The sequence below is a fragment of the Solanum stenotomum genome, chromosome 11, assembly GCF_019186545.1.
Source record: "Solanum stenotomum isolate F172 chromosome 11, ASM1918654v1, whole genome shotgun sequence".
NCBI classification, from domain to species: domain Eukaryota; kingdom Viridiplantae; phylum Streptophyta; class Magnoliopsida; order Solanales; family Solanaceae; genus Solanum; species Solanum stenotomum.
The window spans coordinates 2847302-2861760 of NC_064292.1; the positions used below are offsets into that span (position 1 = coordinate 2847302).

Genomic DNA, 14459 nt, shown 5'->3' on the forward strand with positions numbered 1-14459 from the left:
TAGGTAAGTAGAATAATATATAAATATGTCACTACATTTCAGTACTTAATTAAAACCATGAGAAGAGCCCATAAAATTAAGTCAGTCCAACTATTAGGTAATAATTTCAACATGAAACAAAGTCTTAACTAGGTACTCACCACATATAACTAGAGTTAATTAATTAGTGTTTCTAGCTAGTAGAAACCCAAATTAAAATTATTAGAGATCTCAATTTAAAGTATTAATAATATAATGTTACATTCTTTCATGTAGATTTGGCTGCATTGGCTGAACTCGTAGGCCAAATGGCATCTGGTACTCATAATTATCCCTTTCTCTTTGATGATACACTTCTTCATGAATCCCTCTCATATTTCCACTTCCACCTATGGCTCCCATCTCCTTTTGGTGCTTTAGTATCCAAAAATATACAATTTGAAGAGACAAATTTAGTTAAGCAAACATCTATTTTTAATTTGTTATTATGTACATTCAAATTGTATATTGATTTTATAAAATAACAAGTAGATTGGAACATGTACTTTTTGAGTTTTAATAGACTTGACAACTAATATGATGCTGAGGGAGTAAGTAGTAACATATCAAAAATATCTGAATTTCCAACTATACACACAACTCAATACTTAAGGGGTTTATATATTCCACTTTTAAAGGTTTAGAGGTAATAGAACTTCCATGAAGTATTTGTGTATAGTTGAAAATTCGGTAATAGACTGAGGTCATTTATTAGCTATTTTCTCGAGTAACATATAAAAACATTGTATAATTGTTTTTACTATATAAGCAGTGTGAAAATTGAAAACCTTCAATTCTTCACATGCATGTACATAACATATATATAATATATATACATTGGCATATGGTGAAAAAGAGTTTTCACAATTAATTAATTCAGAAAGAGAGAATGCATGATGCACAAGAATTATATATTATAATAGTGATAAATAAAATTACTGTTGATAGTTTGTCATGTTTGTACATGCATGTACATGTGGCAAATTAATTAAGTTATGTTATAATGATGACTTACCAAAGCATATTGAAGTTGCTTATGTTCCTCCTCCAGAATTTGATCCTGATATATTTCCCACAAATAAATAGACATTAGTAACTTATATCTAAGTTACGCAGATTCTAACACTTTCGATGTTATATTCGTATCGGATTCTCCAAAAATATATTACTTTTGACAAATCCAATACACATTCTTTGACATTTTTGAAGAGTTCAAACAAACAAATTTATACCATGTATATTCGTTATTTACACACTTACATTTTTCCTGACCATCCTCAAGATCTCAGACTGTCCAAGAGTAAATATGAAAACAAAAAGAAAAAAAAGGATATCAAAATCAAAGTATAATTAATTAAGACATGATATTCTTATTGATAAAAATTAGGGAAAAGTAATTAATTAGTTAACCTGCTTGGCACTGATACTAGAAAGTCCATTTTGTAAGGCTTCTTCCATAATTAGAAGCTCTTTGTGGGTCAGTTGATTGATATCTTCTCCTTTAAGGTGTCTGCACACAACACATACTCTTGTACATAAATAAAAATAATAATATAATATAATTAAATGAGAAAATTAAATTAATTACCTGAGTTTAACCTGCATACTGTCATTCTCTTTCTTGATTCTATCAATTTCATTGCTCAAGTTCTGTATTATTAAGCGTTTCCATTTATTCACAAAAGAGTAAATTGTTAATGCAAATTAATTATACTCAAGATTCAACAAGAGGTTGCAAATATAAACATATGCAACTCATGTGCCATTTTTTAACTTGCTTCTTTTCGTGACTAAAAGAAATTAATATATCAACCTTTGAGAAAAATCGTATAGCTTTTGAAATTCGGGGATAATGGATCCGGCTTTTTACCCTTCTTAACTTAAATATCATACTTAAGGCTCGTTTGATTGAGAATAAGTTATTGCGTGGGATAAATATTTTGAGATTAATTACCAAAGGATTTTTATTCCATCCTCAATGTGAAATAAAAATAACACTACGTACAAACTCATCCCACAATTTATCCAAATCAAACATGGGAATAAACTCATCCTAAAATTAAATTCAAGATTAATTATCCCTTATTCCTCAAACGAAACGAGCCCTTAGTTCGCATGATGCAAAGCTCAACTTGTTATAAAAGTATCTTTTTTACCCTTTCATCATGTAGTGAAACTGTAACGGGAAATCAATGATTTTGCAAGATACAATAAAAATTATTTAAAAAATAAAGGAAATTATAATTATATTTACCAAAATATTGAGTAACGGTAGAAAGAAAATAGAAAACCAAAAAAAAAACAGAAAAAAGAGACAGATCAGATGATTTTGTGTTATTGTTTTGCTAAATACAATCAGAATTTGAATATACATAGCAGTGGAGTTTAGAGATAATAAAGTGTACACAGATCTTACACTATCTCAAGTAGAGAAATGGTTTTCGACTCAAGTGCCAACAAATCTAATCAAAATTTCTTCTTCTTCTTTTTTTTTTTAAAAAACTATATTTATATGTACCAAAAAGTTGACTAACAGTACAATGAAATTGCATTAAAAAAGAAAACCAAAAAAAAAAAAGAGAGATCAGATGATTTTGTGTTATTTTTTTTCCAGATCTATTGATAGATGTAACATCTCATACAGAATTTCTGCTCCTTATTATCCATCCTTAAAGAAGCATTCATAATATTCAGTAAAAATAGGGATCTACAAAGCTACACAAACATCCTATTTCTAGATCTACTCCTATATTTCATGTTTCAACTCATTTAACATAATTTTAGCAACAAAAAAAAACATGTACAATTTAATTATACCTCATGTTTAGCATCCCATAGTCTCCTCCCAGAAGCTTTTTGATAACCATCAAGCATATCACTTAACCTTAATATTATCAACAAAAAAAAGAGAGTATAATTTCAACAAGCTAAGAATCATAAAAAAATAGGTTTTTTATTTTGAATAATTTGAAGGAAACATGACTTACGTAGTAGAAGGGCTACAATACTCATGCATCTTGCCAGAACTAGCAAAGATTATAAGTGAAACCTTAGCTTCACAAAGAACAGTAATTTCTTTAGCTTTCTTGATTATACCATTTCTTCTTTTTGAATAAGTTACTTGCCTGTTGTTTGTGTTTTCTATTCTCTTTATCTCTATTTTCCCTCTCCCCATGATCACCTATTCTTCTTCTTGAAATTGAATATAAGTTGGAATAAAGAGCTAAGAAGAAGAAGAAGATATAGAGGAAGATGATTAATGGTATTTTCTATTAAAGGTTTGGTAGACCAGAAACTTTATATGCTCTCAGCAAAGTAGGGTTTTTTATGGGCATTTGACAATGCCAAACCACTGATTAATATCTTGTCCTTTGATACTAGCTTTATTGGCTTGTTAAATGAAACATAAAAAAACATCTTACCCCTATGTTACACTTCTTTATCCTAGGTTTTTCCTTTCCATTGTCTAATTAATTAACAAAGTTTTAATAATAATAGTAATTTTTATTAAGATTAAAATATTTTGAATTGAATACTCATCTAAGATGTTCATAAGATTTAGGTAACTAAATCTAAATATAAAAAATATGTCTTTAAAATTATACGACGATTGGTGGTGGTGATGACTAGTGGTACGTAGTGGTTGTCCGTGCTGATTGAGAATGGTATTGGCTAATGGTGTTGTGAGTATTAGCTTGTGGTGATGGCAACTAATAGTAGTGGTTGATGATGGTAGCTAGGGGTGGTGACTGATAATTGTGGTGGACTATATAGTGAAGACTAATAATGTTGGTACCCTTCGGAGTGGTCCAGTGGTTTGGGCTTGAGACTTTCATATAAGAGGTCTCAATTTCGAAATTCCTTACCAGCGAAAGCAAAGGGTTTGCCGTCTGGGTTGAGCTCGTCGTACCGAACTTTCCTAGTGCGGGTTACCTTTCCTTTGTGGTTTACAAGTCATTGCATATTGCATAGGAGCGGTGGTTTTACCCTGTGTGTATACTTAAAGAGTAGCGGCTGCGGGTTTTCCTTGTCATAAAAAAAAGACTAATAATATTGGTTATTGACGATATATTAATGTTGGTGATTGACGATATATAGTCATTACAGATGATGATGCTTGTCTATAGTGATTGATGTAGTTATTATGTGGTAATGGTGGTTGGTGGTGATGATAAAAAATGATAGACTAGTGTGTTAATGACTAATTGTAGTGATTAATAATATCGATTGTGACTCAGGATAATCGTTATGGGCGATGGTAGATATTGGTCTATTGCAACGATGCCGACAATAGTTGATAACACTGTTTTCAAAAATGTTTTTAGGGTGAGTCCCAGAGCAAGTCTCGGGGTGGGGCGTACCAAAAACGCTCCAGGGCATAAATTAAAGACGTAGATTCATAAAGCGTAAGTCTTAAAATTTTAGGCGTAAGCCCCGAGCATAAAAACGTAATCGTGGGGGTAATTAAAAACATACACCAGGCGTTTTTAACTTATTTTTTGAACCTTTTTTGCTTTAAATCATACTCATTTTTATCATTGGTGTAATGATATTTCTCAAATAGTAATTATAGTCGATTTTTTCTTCATTATTGATTATTAATACTTATCTCAAATATAAATCATAAATCATTGAAAGGTTTACTTTTGCTTATTTTATTAGTAATAAAACTATAAAATTGAATATACATGAAACTATGCCTCGTAAATCCATGAAACTTATGCCCTGTGTCTCGGGACTTATGCCCCGCCCTGTACTGTAAAAAATGCATCGCCTCACTCCCCGCCTTTTAAAACATTGGTTGATAATGATGGAAAATGGCGGTAGGCGTAAATGGATGTAATCAGTGAGTCATATATCATCTTTAATTTGCATAATTTCTTTAATAAAAAATTAAACTTAATGATATTACAACTTTGTTACAAAGATCTATTTAACTTACCAAGGGGTTGAATGACCAAAAAAAACAAATGCACATGATTAAGATATGAATAACAAATTAAGATTCATATATAAAAAGCAAATAGATTAAATTGATATATTAATTAAGTGCAAAATAAATAAGGATTAAATATTGACATAGTTGTTTTTAACAAACACCTTAAAAGAGTCATCTTAAAATTATTTTTTCTTCTCTTCCAATTGATCATGGTATTGATAAAGACCAAAAATACCTTTTGGTCATTACTTAGAAGATATAATACTACTTCTTACCCCTAAGCCTAAACGGGTATTTCCTCCGTTTCAATTTAATTATCTTATTTTTTTTATCCTATCTCAATATTTTTTTTCTATATTTAACAAGTTGAGAATCCAAACATTCTACATGTAAGTTCAAAATTACAAGATTTAAAAAATATTTCAATACGTTACACATATCTTTAAATAATATAGGATCGCAAAATTATAAAATCTCTTTTTATTTTTAAATCACATGCTCAATCAAACTAAGATACTTAAATTGAGACAAAAGAAATACTGTAACCTCGTTTAGCTTGAACTTGTTAAAGGGTCTAGTCTTATCAAAAGGACATAGTGTAAAAATGTAGAATATATGTAAGTTGGAATTTGATCGACAACTTTCGTATAATTTTGAATATAACCTAGACCTTGCAAGAGTCTTGTCTAGGTGCCTTGAATAAATGAAATTAATCCAATCTAAACCATCAAATCAAAATCAAAATGTTTTGTCTTGTTATAGTAGTAATAGGTTTGAAAGGGTCAAAGAGGGAAAATTTTCTTAAAATGTCTATATCCATCAAATGAAGGAAAATTCTGAGATAAAAAATCAAACAAAAGACCAAGAATATTAGTTGTAGACCTAGGTTTAGGTTTTGATTGATGTCCTAATGTTTAATTGCATTGGGTTTTGGCAAAAACTCAATCATTTGCCTTGTGGACAATTTTATGTGTGTTGGTCCAAAAAGTAGTCTGGACAAACAAGTTCTTCAGCTTCTTGGAAAATCAAATAGTGCATGGAGATTTGTATGTCAAAGAGTTATAAAAATAAGAGAAAAGACAGAAAGTCATTAAAGTTGTCTCGAATTTTTAAAAAGACACCTTAATTTTGCGGGTGTCCTATTATCTCACTGAACAACTTCAAAATAGTATGTATACCCCATTTTTCACCCAATACCACTTATACAAAAATGTTTATATGTTACGCACTAATAGTTACTTGCCACGTGTTAAAAATAATTTTTAAATTTTTTTATCTGATTTCTTTGCCTTTCTTTTTCTTTTTTTCTTTTTCTCTTTCTTCTTTGCCTCAATTATGTTCTTCTGCCATTCCCTTCCAGCTGCAACAATCGTCAAACCCGTTGTGGCGGGGCGGATTTCGCGGCAGCACTATCAATTATTTGTCAAATTACCACCAATTAATTTATTTATCAAAATAAACACCGTCAAATAATTAAAATTTAAATCCTCAAAATATCACCAAGTCAAATCTGACATTTAAATCACCACCTTCTCCAACTTCTTACTCCTAAATTGAGTTTTTCATAGTTTAACTACTCCCAAATCCCAATCTTGATTTGTAAGAGGAAAAAAATCACTAAACTAATTTTTTTTTTTTTTAAAAAAAGAATAAGAATGAACACAATAACATTAGTTTTAAAAAAACAAAAACCAAAAAGGAAAGAGAAAACGAAAAAAAATATGAAGGAAGCCATGGATGCTCAAGAAATATGGGTAAGCTAATGATGGTAGGGAAGATGAGAAAAAAGATTGGAAAAATTAAAAACTATTCCTAATAAAGTTAAAAAAAAATTAATACATGAGTTCTATATATTTTTTCAAAATAAGGCAAATTGGGAGTGCCACATGACAATTTTACATTGGTTTGAAGTTGTATTAAGGGTCCTTCATGCACCCATATTTCGTGACGACACGAGTGATGTTAAAATTAATCAAAAAGGTATATTTATTGTGGATTTAGATAGTTTTGTGGGGTAATAGGACACTCGCAAAGTTAAGGTGTATTTTTGAAAATTCGGAACAACTTCAATAGTCACTTTATGTCTTTTCTCTAAAAATAAACATATAAAATAAAACAAGCTTTTGTTTTTATTTCTAAAAGAATATTATAAGCTAATAATATGTTTATTTATATTTTAAATAAAAGATATTGAAGTTTTTATTCTTTTCCTAACTAATATATTAGTGGGGTATATTATATTCGGAAAAAATACCTTATATAGGTGGTTGCTTATAACAAAGGGACTTCTGACTTCAAGATTAATCAGTGTTTGTGTTTGATCTCATAACAAATTTAAATGTATTATTTTTTGGTGAAACAGTTTGACGCCCACCATAGGGGCCAAGATTTGTGAATTGTGATATTAGTTTAACTTACTGCTCTACTTACTCAACTTAGATCTACTTGTTTTTCAAATATAACTCATGGCAATCGTGCATGAAAGAGATCATAATATTTTGTGACTTTTTTTGTTTCTTATCTATTTTATAACTAATGATAGTTGACGTATTTCGATAATTTCCCTCATGTATATGTTTGGTGATATTTTTCAACAACTAGATCTCTCTCCAAATCATTTTAGACTGAATCGACGAGATTTGAATAATTGGTCTAAAATCATTCATTAAGGAAGATGAATTATTGTAGTCCATAGTGCATATACACAAAAATATAGAGAGATGAGCAAGATTGGGGAGGGAGGCATGTGAGATTTATATGTATCCAGATACATGCGAATCACATTAGATACATGCACTACAAATACCATATGCACATATATCTGGTGTGATTCGCATGTATCAGGGATACCAGATACATGGGAGAGTGGCAAGCGAGATGGGAGAGAGGCGAGGGAGGTGAGCGAGATTTGTTATGTATCTCAGATACATGCGAGTCCACTTTGATTAATGTATCTAGAACAAATTACACCTAATTTTGATCAGATGTATCCGAGATACATGTATCTAAACGTATCTAGAGACATTAAAATATGATAAGATACGTAATATTATAAACTAAAGTACATTTAAATAACTAACTCCTAAACTAGTAGGATTTAGTAAGTTTTCCTCTTCTTCTTTTTTATCACTTGTACAATTATATAAGAAGCCCATTTTCTTTAATGGACATTGGCTGTAACTAATGTAAACAATTCTCTTGAATTGTCCATTTGTGTAAACCATATGAAACTCAAGCAAAATGTAAAATTTGACTTTGTCAAGACTAGCTTCACACATCACATAAGTTATTTGGGACAGGAATAAAATATATCCTCGAATTTTGTGATTTGGAGGGGATATACCCCTCTAATCTAGTCCAATCGCTTTTCTACTTAGTCTTCATCCCAATGATTTAAACATAGGATGCTAGCTTATTCGATAAAAAAAGATTTTTATTAGGACCACAGAATGATGACTGAATAAAAGAGGGATCATTTTTCTCCCAATTGGATAGGATCTAAAGGGGTAAAAAACGGTTAAGGTGATTTTTTAGGTCACATGATATTTTTGAAATTTTAAAAATAATATTAGGATTATTTTCCAGAAAGGGCTAAAATATTTTCAACTTTTGTGTATTAGCTAACTTTGTCCTTCATTATACTATCCGACTATTTTCCCTCTTTTTTTAAAAAAAAAAAATTTAGTAAAAATAAGTTTGTTAACGAAAAGGATATTTATGCATTATTTGTTAGACAATAAGAATATATATACACCATTTTATTAATACAGGATATATCAATTCTAAATCATAAAATTGTGGATATATTTACTTTATTTTCCTTTTAAATTAGATAAAATATCCAAGAACTTAAATATAAATTGAATGACTAAGAAACATATCTCGTGGGCCACGAGGTCCATTGACATCCTAGTCCATTTGGTTTAAACAAGTTGTTTGATCTAATAAATAGATTATTTATGTGAAATTTTTATAAATGACATATATAAGACTAATATTTTTAGTTATGATAGTATAATAATACTTTCAAGTTGTAACAATAAAAAAATTCAGGTTGTAACAATTTATAAAAAAAATAAATGTGTTTTAAAATAATAGTAAAAAATTATTTTTAAAAATTATTAAAAAGTAAAAAACGGATAAAGTTATATTAATTAATTTGAATACATTAAGGATAATTGATAGTTGCCATAAATTAAGGAAATTCAAAACAAAGTATGAATATTTGTTTTCCTTTTTTTACTCAATCAGTTAACAACAGTAATTCAAAAAGCAGATTTTCTTTTTTTTTAGTAGTAATTACGGATATGTTAGTAGTAATTAATTTTGAATTCATTAATGATAATTATATGTGCCATAAAATTAGGAGATTCATAAAAAAGGGAATATTTGTGTTCCTTTTTTTACTCAAGTCAGTTAAATTTCATTCAAAAAATATATTATTATTATTATTATTATTATTTTCAAATGTTTATCTCTCCTCTCAATTTTTTCTATAATTTGTTGTTTGTCACAACTAGTTTCAGTTGATTTTTATCCAATAATTTTCATTTGTGTTGTAATGGACAGTTTCTTCTCAATATTAATAAACACATGGTGGTAGATGGGATCCTTCAGGTTGATGTTCTTTGCGATTTTTTATTTGTATTGTTATACAACTCAGGCTTAAAATTTTTTTAAGAACAATGATACTGGAAAGAAGTTTTCGGATTTTGGTTGTGTATAATAGAATTTAATTGTGACGTTTTTGGTATGAACACTCTTTTTTTTTAGATTACATAATATTTGTTTGAAAATGCAAAAGATTTTGGTATGATTTTTTTTTTAATTTATGGTTTCTTGTAAAAATAAATTACATAGAATTTATTTCTAATTGGTATACTGGTCATATCATTTTTTTGTACAATGTTGGACTTATATTTGAATGAATTGTGTATACTGGTTACTTAAAAAAATATTCATATTTTATTTGTATATAATAGTTTTAATTATGAAGTATGAACATTACATACAATTTGTTTGAAATTGATATAGATTTTGGTATGAACATTCATTTTTTTGTATGTTTCTGGTTTAAAAAATTACATAATTTTTTTTTTAAACTGGTATATTGGTTATACCATGTTGGTACGATTTTGGCATTATATTGGAATGAATTTCGTATACTATTTATCTAATAAATGACAATTAATTGTTAGAAGTATTGTTAATTTTTTGATATGATTCTGGTATAAAAATTGACGTAAATTTTGTATCAGACTGGTATAATAGTAAGATCAAATTTGTATGAAAATATATAATTTTTATGTCGCCAATCTGGTATGATTCAATTTCTATTTTAGGTATTATATTGGTTGGAATTGTGCATAGTGGGATGAAATTGATATATTGTTTATTTAATAAAAGATAATTGCTAGTTATAAATTGTATGATTTCGTATTCTTTTTTGCATGAATCTGGTATGAATCAGTGTTTACTTTTGGCATGAAATAGGTACAAAAAGTATGCATAAAAATGGTATGAAATTCTTATATTGATATAACATATGTATAAAAGTTATTTGTACTTTTGTATCCTGTAATACCGACACAATAATTTATGATGGAACATGAAAATATTCAATTCAAAAAGTGTCGGAGCATAAATTATTGCCGTCTATTTCAAAAAGAACTGTAGGAATACCACAACTTGAACGTTGGAAAGGGCTTGCTGATGTGAAGTTCAAGAGGTCTAAGGTTACGTGCAGTACATGTCGTCGAGAGGGACACAACACGATGACATGTTCAAATTACCCTGCTAAAAAAAAAGACATAATTTATTTTTATTTTGATTTGGTTGTTTTATTGTGACAAACTCATGTTTTTTTTTTATTTATTTTGTCTTTTAAGTTAATGAATTATAATTTCATAACATTTATTATGTGTACTAGCCAACCTAAAACTAGTTAATGTTGTATCCAATTTGTATACATTTGGTATCGAACTGATATTTCATTGGAAAAATTGAAAAAAATATGAAATTGAGATTACAAACGAATTAGCCAACCTAAAACTAGCTAATGTTGTACTCAATTAACATACGTTTGGTATCTAACTGATATTCAATTGGAAAAATTGAAAAAATACGTAATTGAGATTTCAACTAAATTAGTTAGCCTAAAACTAGTTAATCTTATACCCATTGGAAAACATTTGGTATCGAACTGATATCCCATTGGAAAATTTGAAAAATCCAACATGTAATTGAGATTTCAACGGTATTAGTCAGTCTAAAACAAGTTAATGTTGTATCCAATTGGTATACATTTGGTATCTAACTGTAATCCCATTGGAAAAATTGAAAAATCAACAAGTAATTGAGATTCAACCAAATTAGATAACCTAAAACAAATTAATGTTATATCCAATTGGTATCCAACAAATATCTCACTTGAAAATAGAAAAAAAAATATAATTGATATTTTCAATTGGTATTAAACTGGTATCCAACTGGAAAATTTAAGTCTACTTGTATCCAATTGGTATTTAGTTAGTATCAAATTGGTGTCCACTTGGGTATCAAATTGATATCCAACTAGAAAAACTAAGTCTATTTGTATCAAATTGGTATCTAATTGGTATTCAGCTGAAAATACAACATATTATTAAGATTTCAACTGAATAAGTCAATCTAAACTAATTAACATTGTATCCAATTGGTATCCATTTCGAAAACCTAATTGTAACAATGTATACAATTGGTATCTAAATAAATTTTGAGATATTTAATTCTTATTACTTTGTATATGCAGTTTTTTTTCAAACTAAAATCTCAATCTAAAACTGGTTACTATTGATATCCAATTTGTATCCAGGTTGAAAAATTTGACTAATACTGCATAAAATTGGTATCCAACTGGTGGCCAACTTTTATCCATCTGGGTTTAATTAAGCCTAACAATGTATATTTATATACTAAACATAAAACATACTCTTCATTTTCAAACATCATGAATGAAAATCAATAAAATTTGTTTAATACTGCATAGTAACAATAATGCATAGTATATATTATTGCCAAAAACTGAAGCAAAAAATAAACAACATCCTAAAATCATGAAAGTCTAAGTCAATCATCTATCTGACAACTAATCTCTTTGATTTTGGTGTAGGATAATTGGTAGTATCCAGATCATGTTCTTTTGCTATGCTCGGTCCATCAACTTTGCTAACAACAATACCAGTTACTTCACTCTCACTAATCGTGTCATCAACGTTCTCACTTCTTCCATACTGCCATAGAATTGTGGCGTACCTTTGACGATATTTTACATCAACGTCAATGTGACCCATATCAAAAACTTCACTGCTAATACATCCAGCAAATAAACATGTGTACATGCCACAATCACTGAAATTTTTTTGAAAAAAAATATTTTGAAAAAGAAAGTGAATTAATTATTATGAAAAGATTACAATAATTTAGGAATACATGTTTTAATATTGGATCTTGTTAATGTACATCGTTGAAAAATTCAACTTTGAGAGGATCAAGTTAAGCGCCAATTTTTGTTTGAATGGAGAAAAAGAACAATGAAGAAGTTGGAAGAGAGAAAAATTGGTGTGGATGGAAAAAGAATGTGGGTATGTGGAAGTGGGGTAAAAGAAATTCCTTAAAAGGTGTAATTGATAATTATGAATTTATTCTCTCTCATAATTTTCTCTTTCTCTCACCTATTAGGCTATGAACATTATATAAATTAATTAATAAAATACAATTAATTAATTTATAAATTAAAACTGATCTGTTAATAAATGTGTCAATAACAAAAGAACAAGAATCAAGGTAAATCTCTAAAAATGTGTAAGAGATAATTATGGTAGATTTTTTATTTATATCATTTAATAAAAATAAAATTATAAAAAACTAATTATTTAATAAAGTAAAATTAAATTGATTTATAAATAAAAAAATGATATGTTATAACCCGTAATTAAACTGTTATAAGCAATAATATTTTAAAAGTAGACTTAAAATCCGTAATATTACCCCTTAAATATATATATGGAGTGATTTTTCCATTATTTATCACTGCATTCACTATTGCTTAGCTATTACCTATCTTTGCATGATTTACTCTTAAGCAAACTAGATTGAAGATAGTAAAAGATAGTAGACTATACGGGTCCTACGGTAAATATTAAATTATTATATTAAGATTAAAATTTCAAGTATCATAATTTAGATCTTATGATTTTTGATATACAGTTTTTAAAAGGTTTGATATTTGATATAATATTTAGTATTTATAAGAAAAATATTATCAAAATATTGAATAATGTATTGAAGTATACAATTACTTATAAAATTCACAAATGCACGTTCATATATATTATATTAGCAAATATATAAAATAGTAGTAACTAGTTATTTAGATGTTAAAACTTTGATTACTCTATCTTCATTCAAATGTTCTTTTTGGGTGGTTAATTAACAAAGAGAGTTTATATTTTATTTAATTTTTTTACACGTGTAAGATATTAGTATGATATAATTGAGATATTTGTAGAAAAGCCAAAGTCATACTAATTATTATCATATGAATATATATAAGTTGAAGTTGACCAAACTATTGTCACAGATTTACCGTATCGCAAAATATTGAAATTGAACTTTAAAATATCAATCTATTTTAAATTAATTTAATATAATAATATAGTATTTTAAAAAGTTATAAACCAAGACTACTTATGTTATTCAGAATGGGGTGCTCCAAAGTAATCCGGTAGCAGAATTGACACTTCCAATCCTATATGATTTCACTTGAATAACTAATATCAAATTTATGAGATTTTTTAAAAAGCAAGCAAATTTGAAAAAGCAAAAGTAATATATGATATTTTCTTTGAAAATTTTAATCTTATTCAAAATTTTGTTAAAAAGGACTCTCTCAATTCCTATTTAATTGTCATCATTTTAAGTTTTACGTCTCTTAAAAAACCTAGGTAAGCTTATGATTATATCCTTATCTATTATTTTCTCGAAGTTAAGTTTTCATTAAATGAACATGAATTAATTTATTTTGATTAATTAATTTGACCAATGAACATGAGTAAATTAATTAGTTTTCCTATGTTGGTCAAATTCATATTTTCAAGACTAATAAATCTCAAGGGTAAAATAGGAAGAATAATATCATTTATGCATTGATTTTGTAAAGTAACAAATATTAAGAAAATTATTTTTAATAAAGACAACATATAAATAGACACGGAGAGAAAATATTACTCTATAAAAGGAAAATAATTTTTAATTGTAATTGTTTGTCTGTTTGTGCTATTTTGTATGTTCTTCTAAAATAAAAAAAATGTTGGTTTGACACATTGGAAGTTGTTCTCAAATCTGAACTCACCTGCTAGCGGGTGGCTGACGTGTGTGGCTCTCCAAAAACAGGACGACTCACTGGAATGAGCAGCTTGAAGCCAAAATTATGTTTATTTAATTTTTTAATATATATTTATAT

The 14459-nt window shown here is 27.9% G+C and overlaps 1 protein-coding gene across 1 annotated transcript; it reads right to left on the reverse strand.

Moving 5' to 3' along the window:
- Positions 1-3225, reverse strand: LOC125843846 (floral homeotic protein PMADS 2). The gene is made up of 7 exons (XM_049523062.1): positions 3006-3225; positions 2836-2902; positions 1607-1668; positions 1429-1528; positions 1279-1308; positions 1034-1078; positions 1-393 (listed from the first exon to the last, which is right to left on the reverse strand). Exons 1-7 carry the CDS (start codon positions 3191-3193, stop codon positions 238-240), a joined length of 648 nt encoding a protein of 215 aa, XP_049379019.1. The 5' UTR covers positions 3194-3225; the 3' UTR covers positions 1-237.
- Between the last annotated feature and the right edge of the window lie 11234 nt (positions 3226-14459).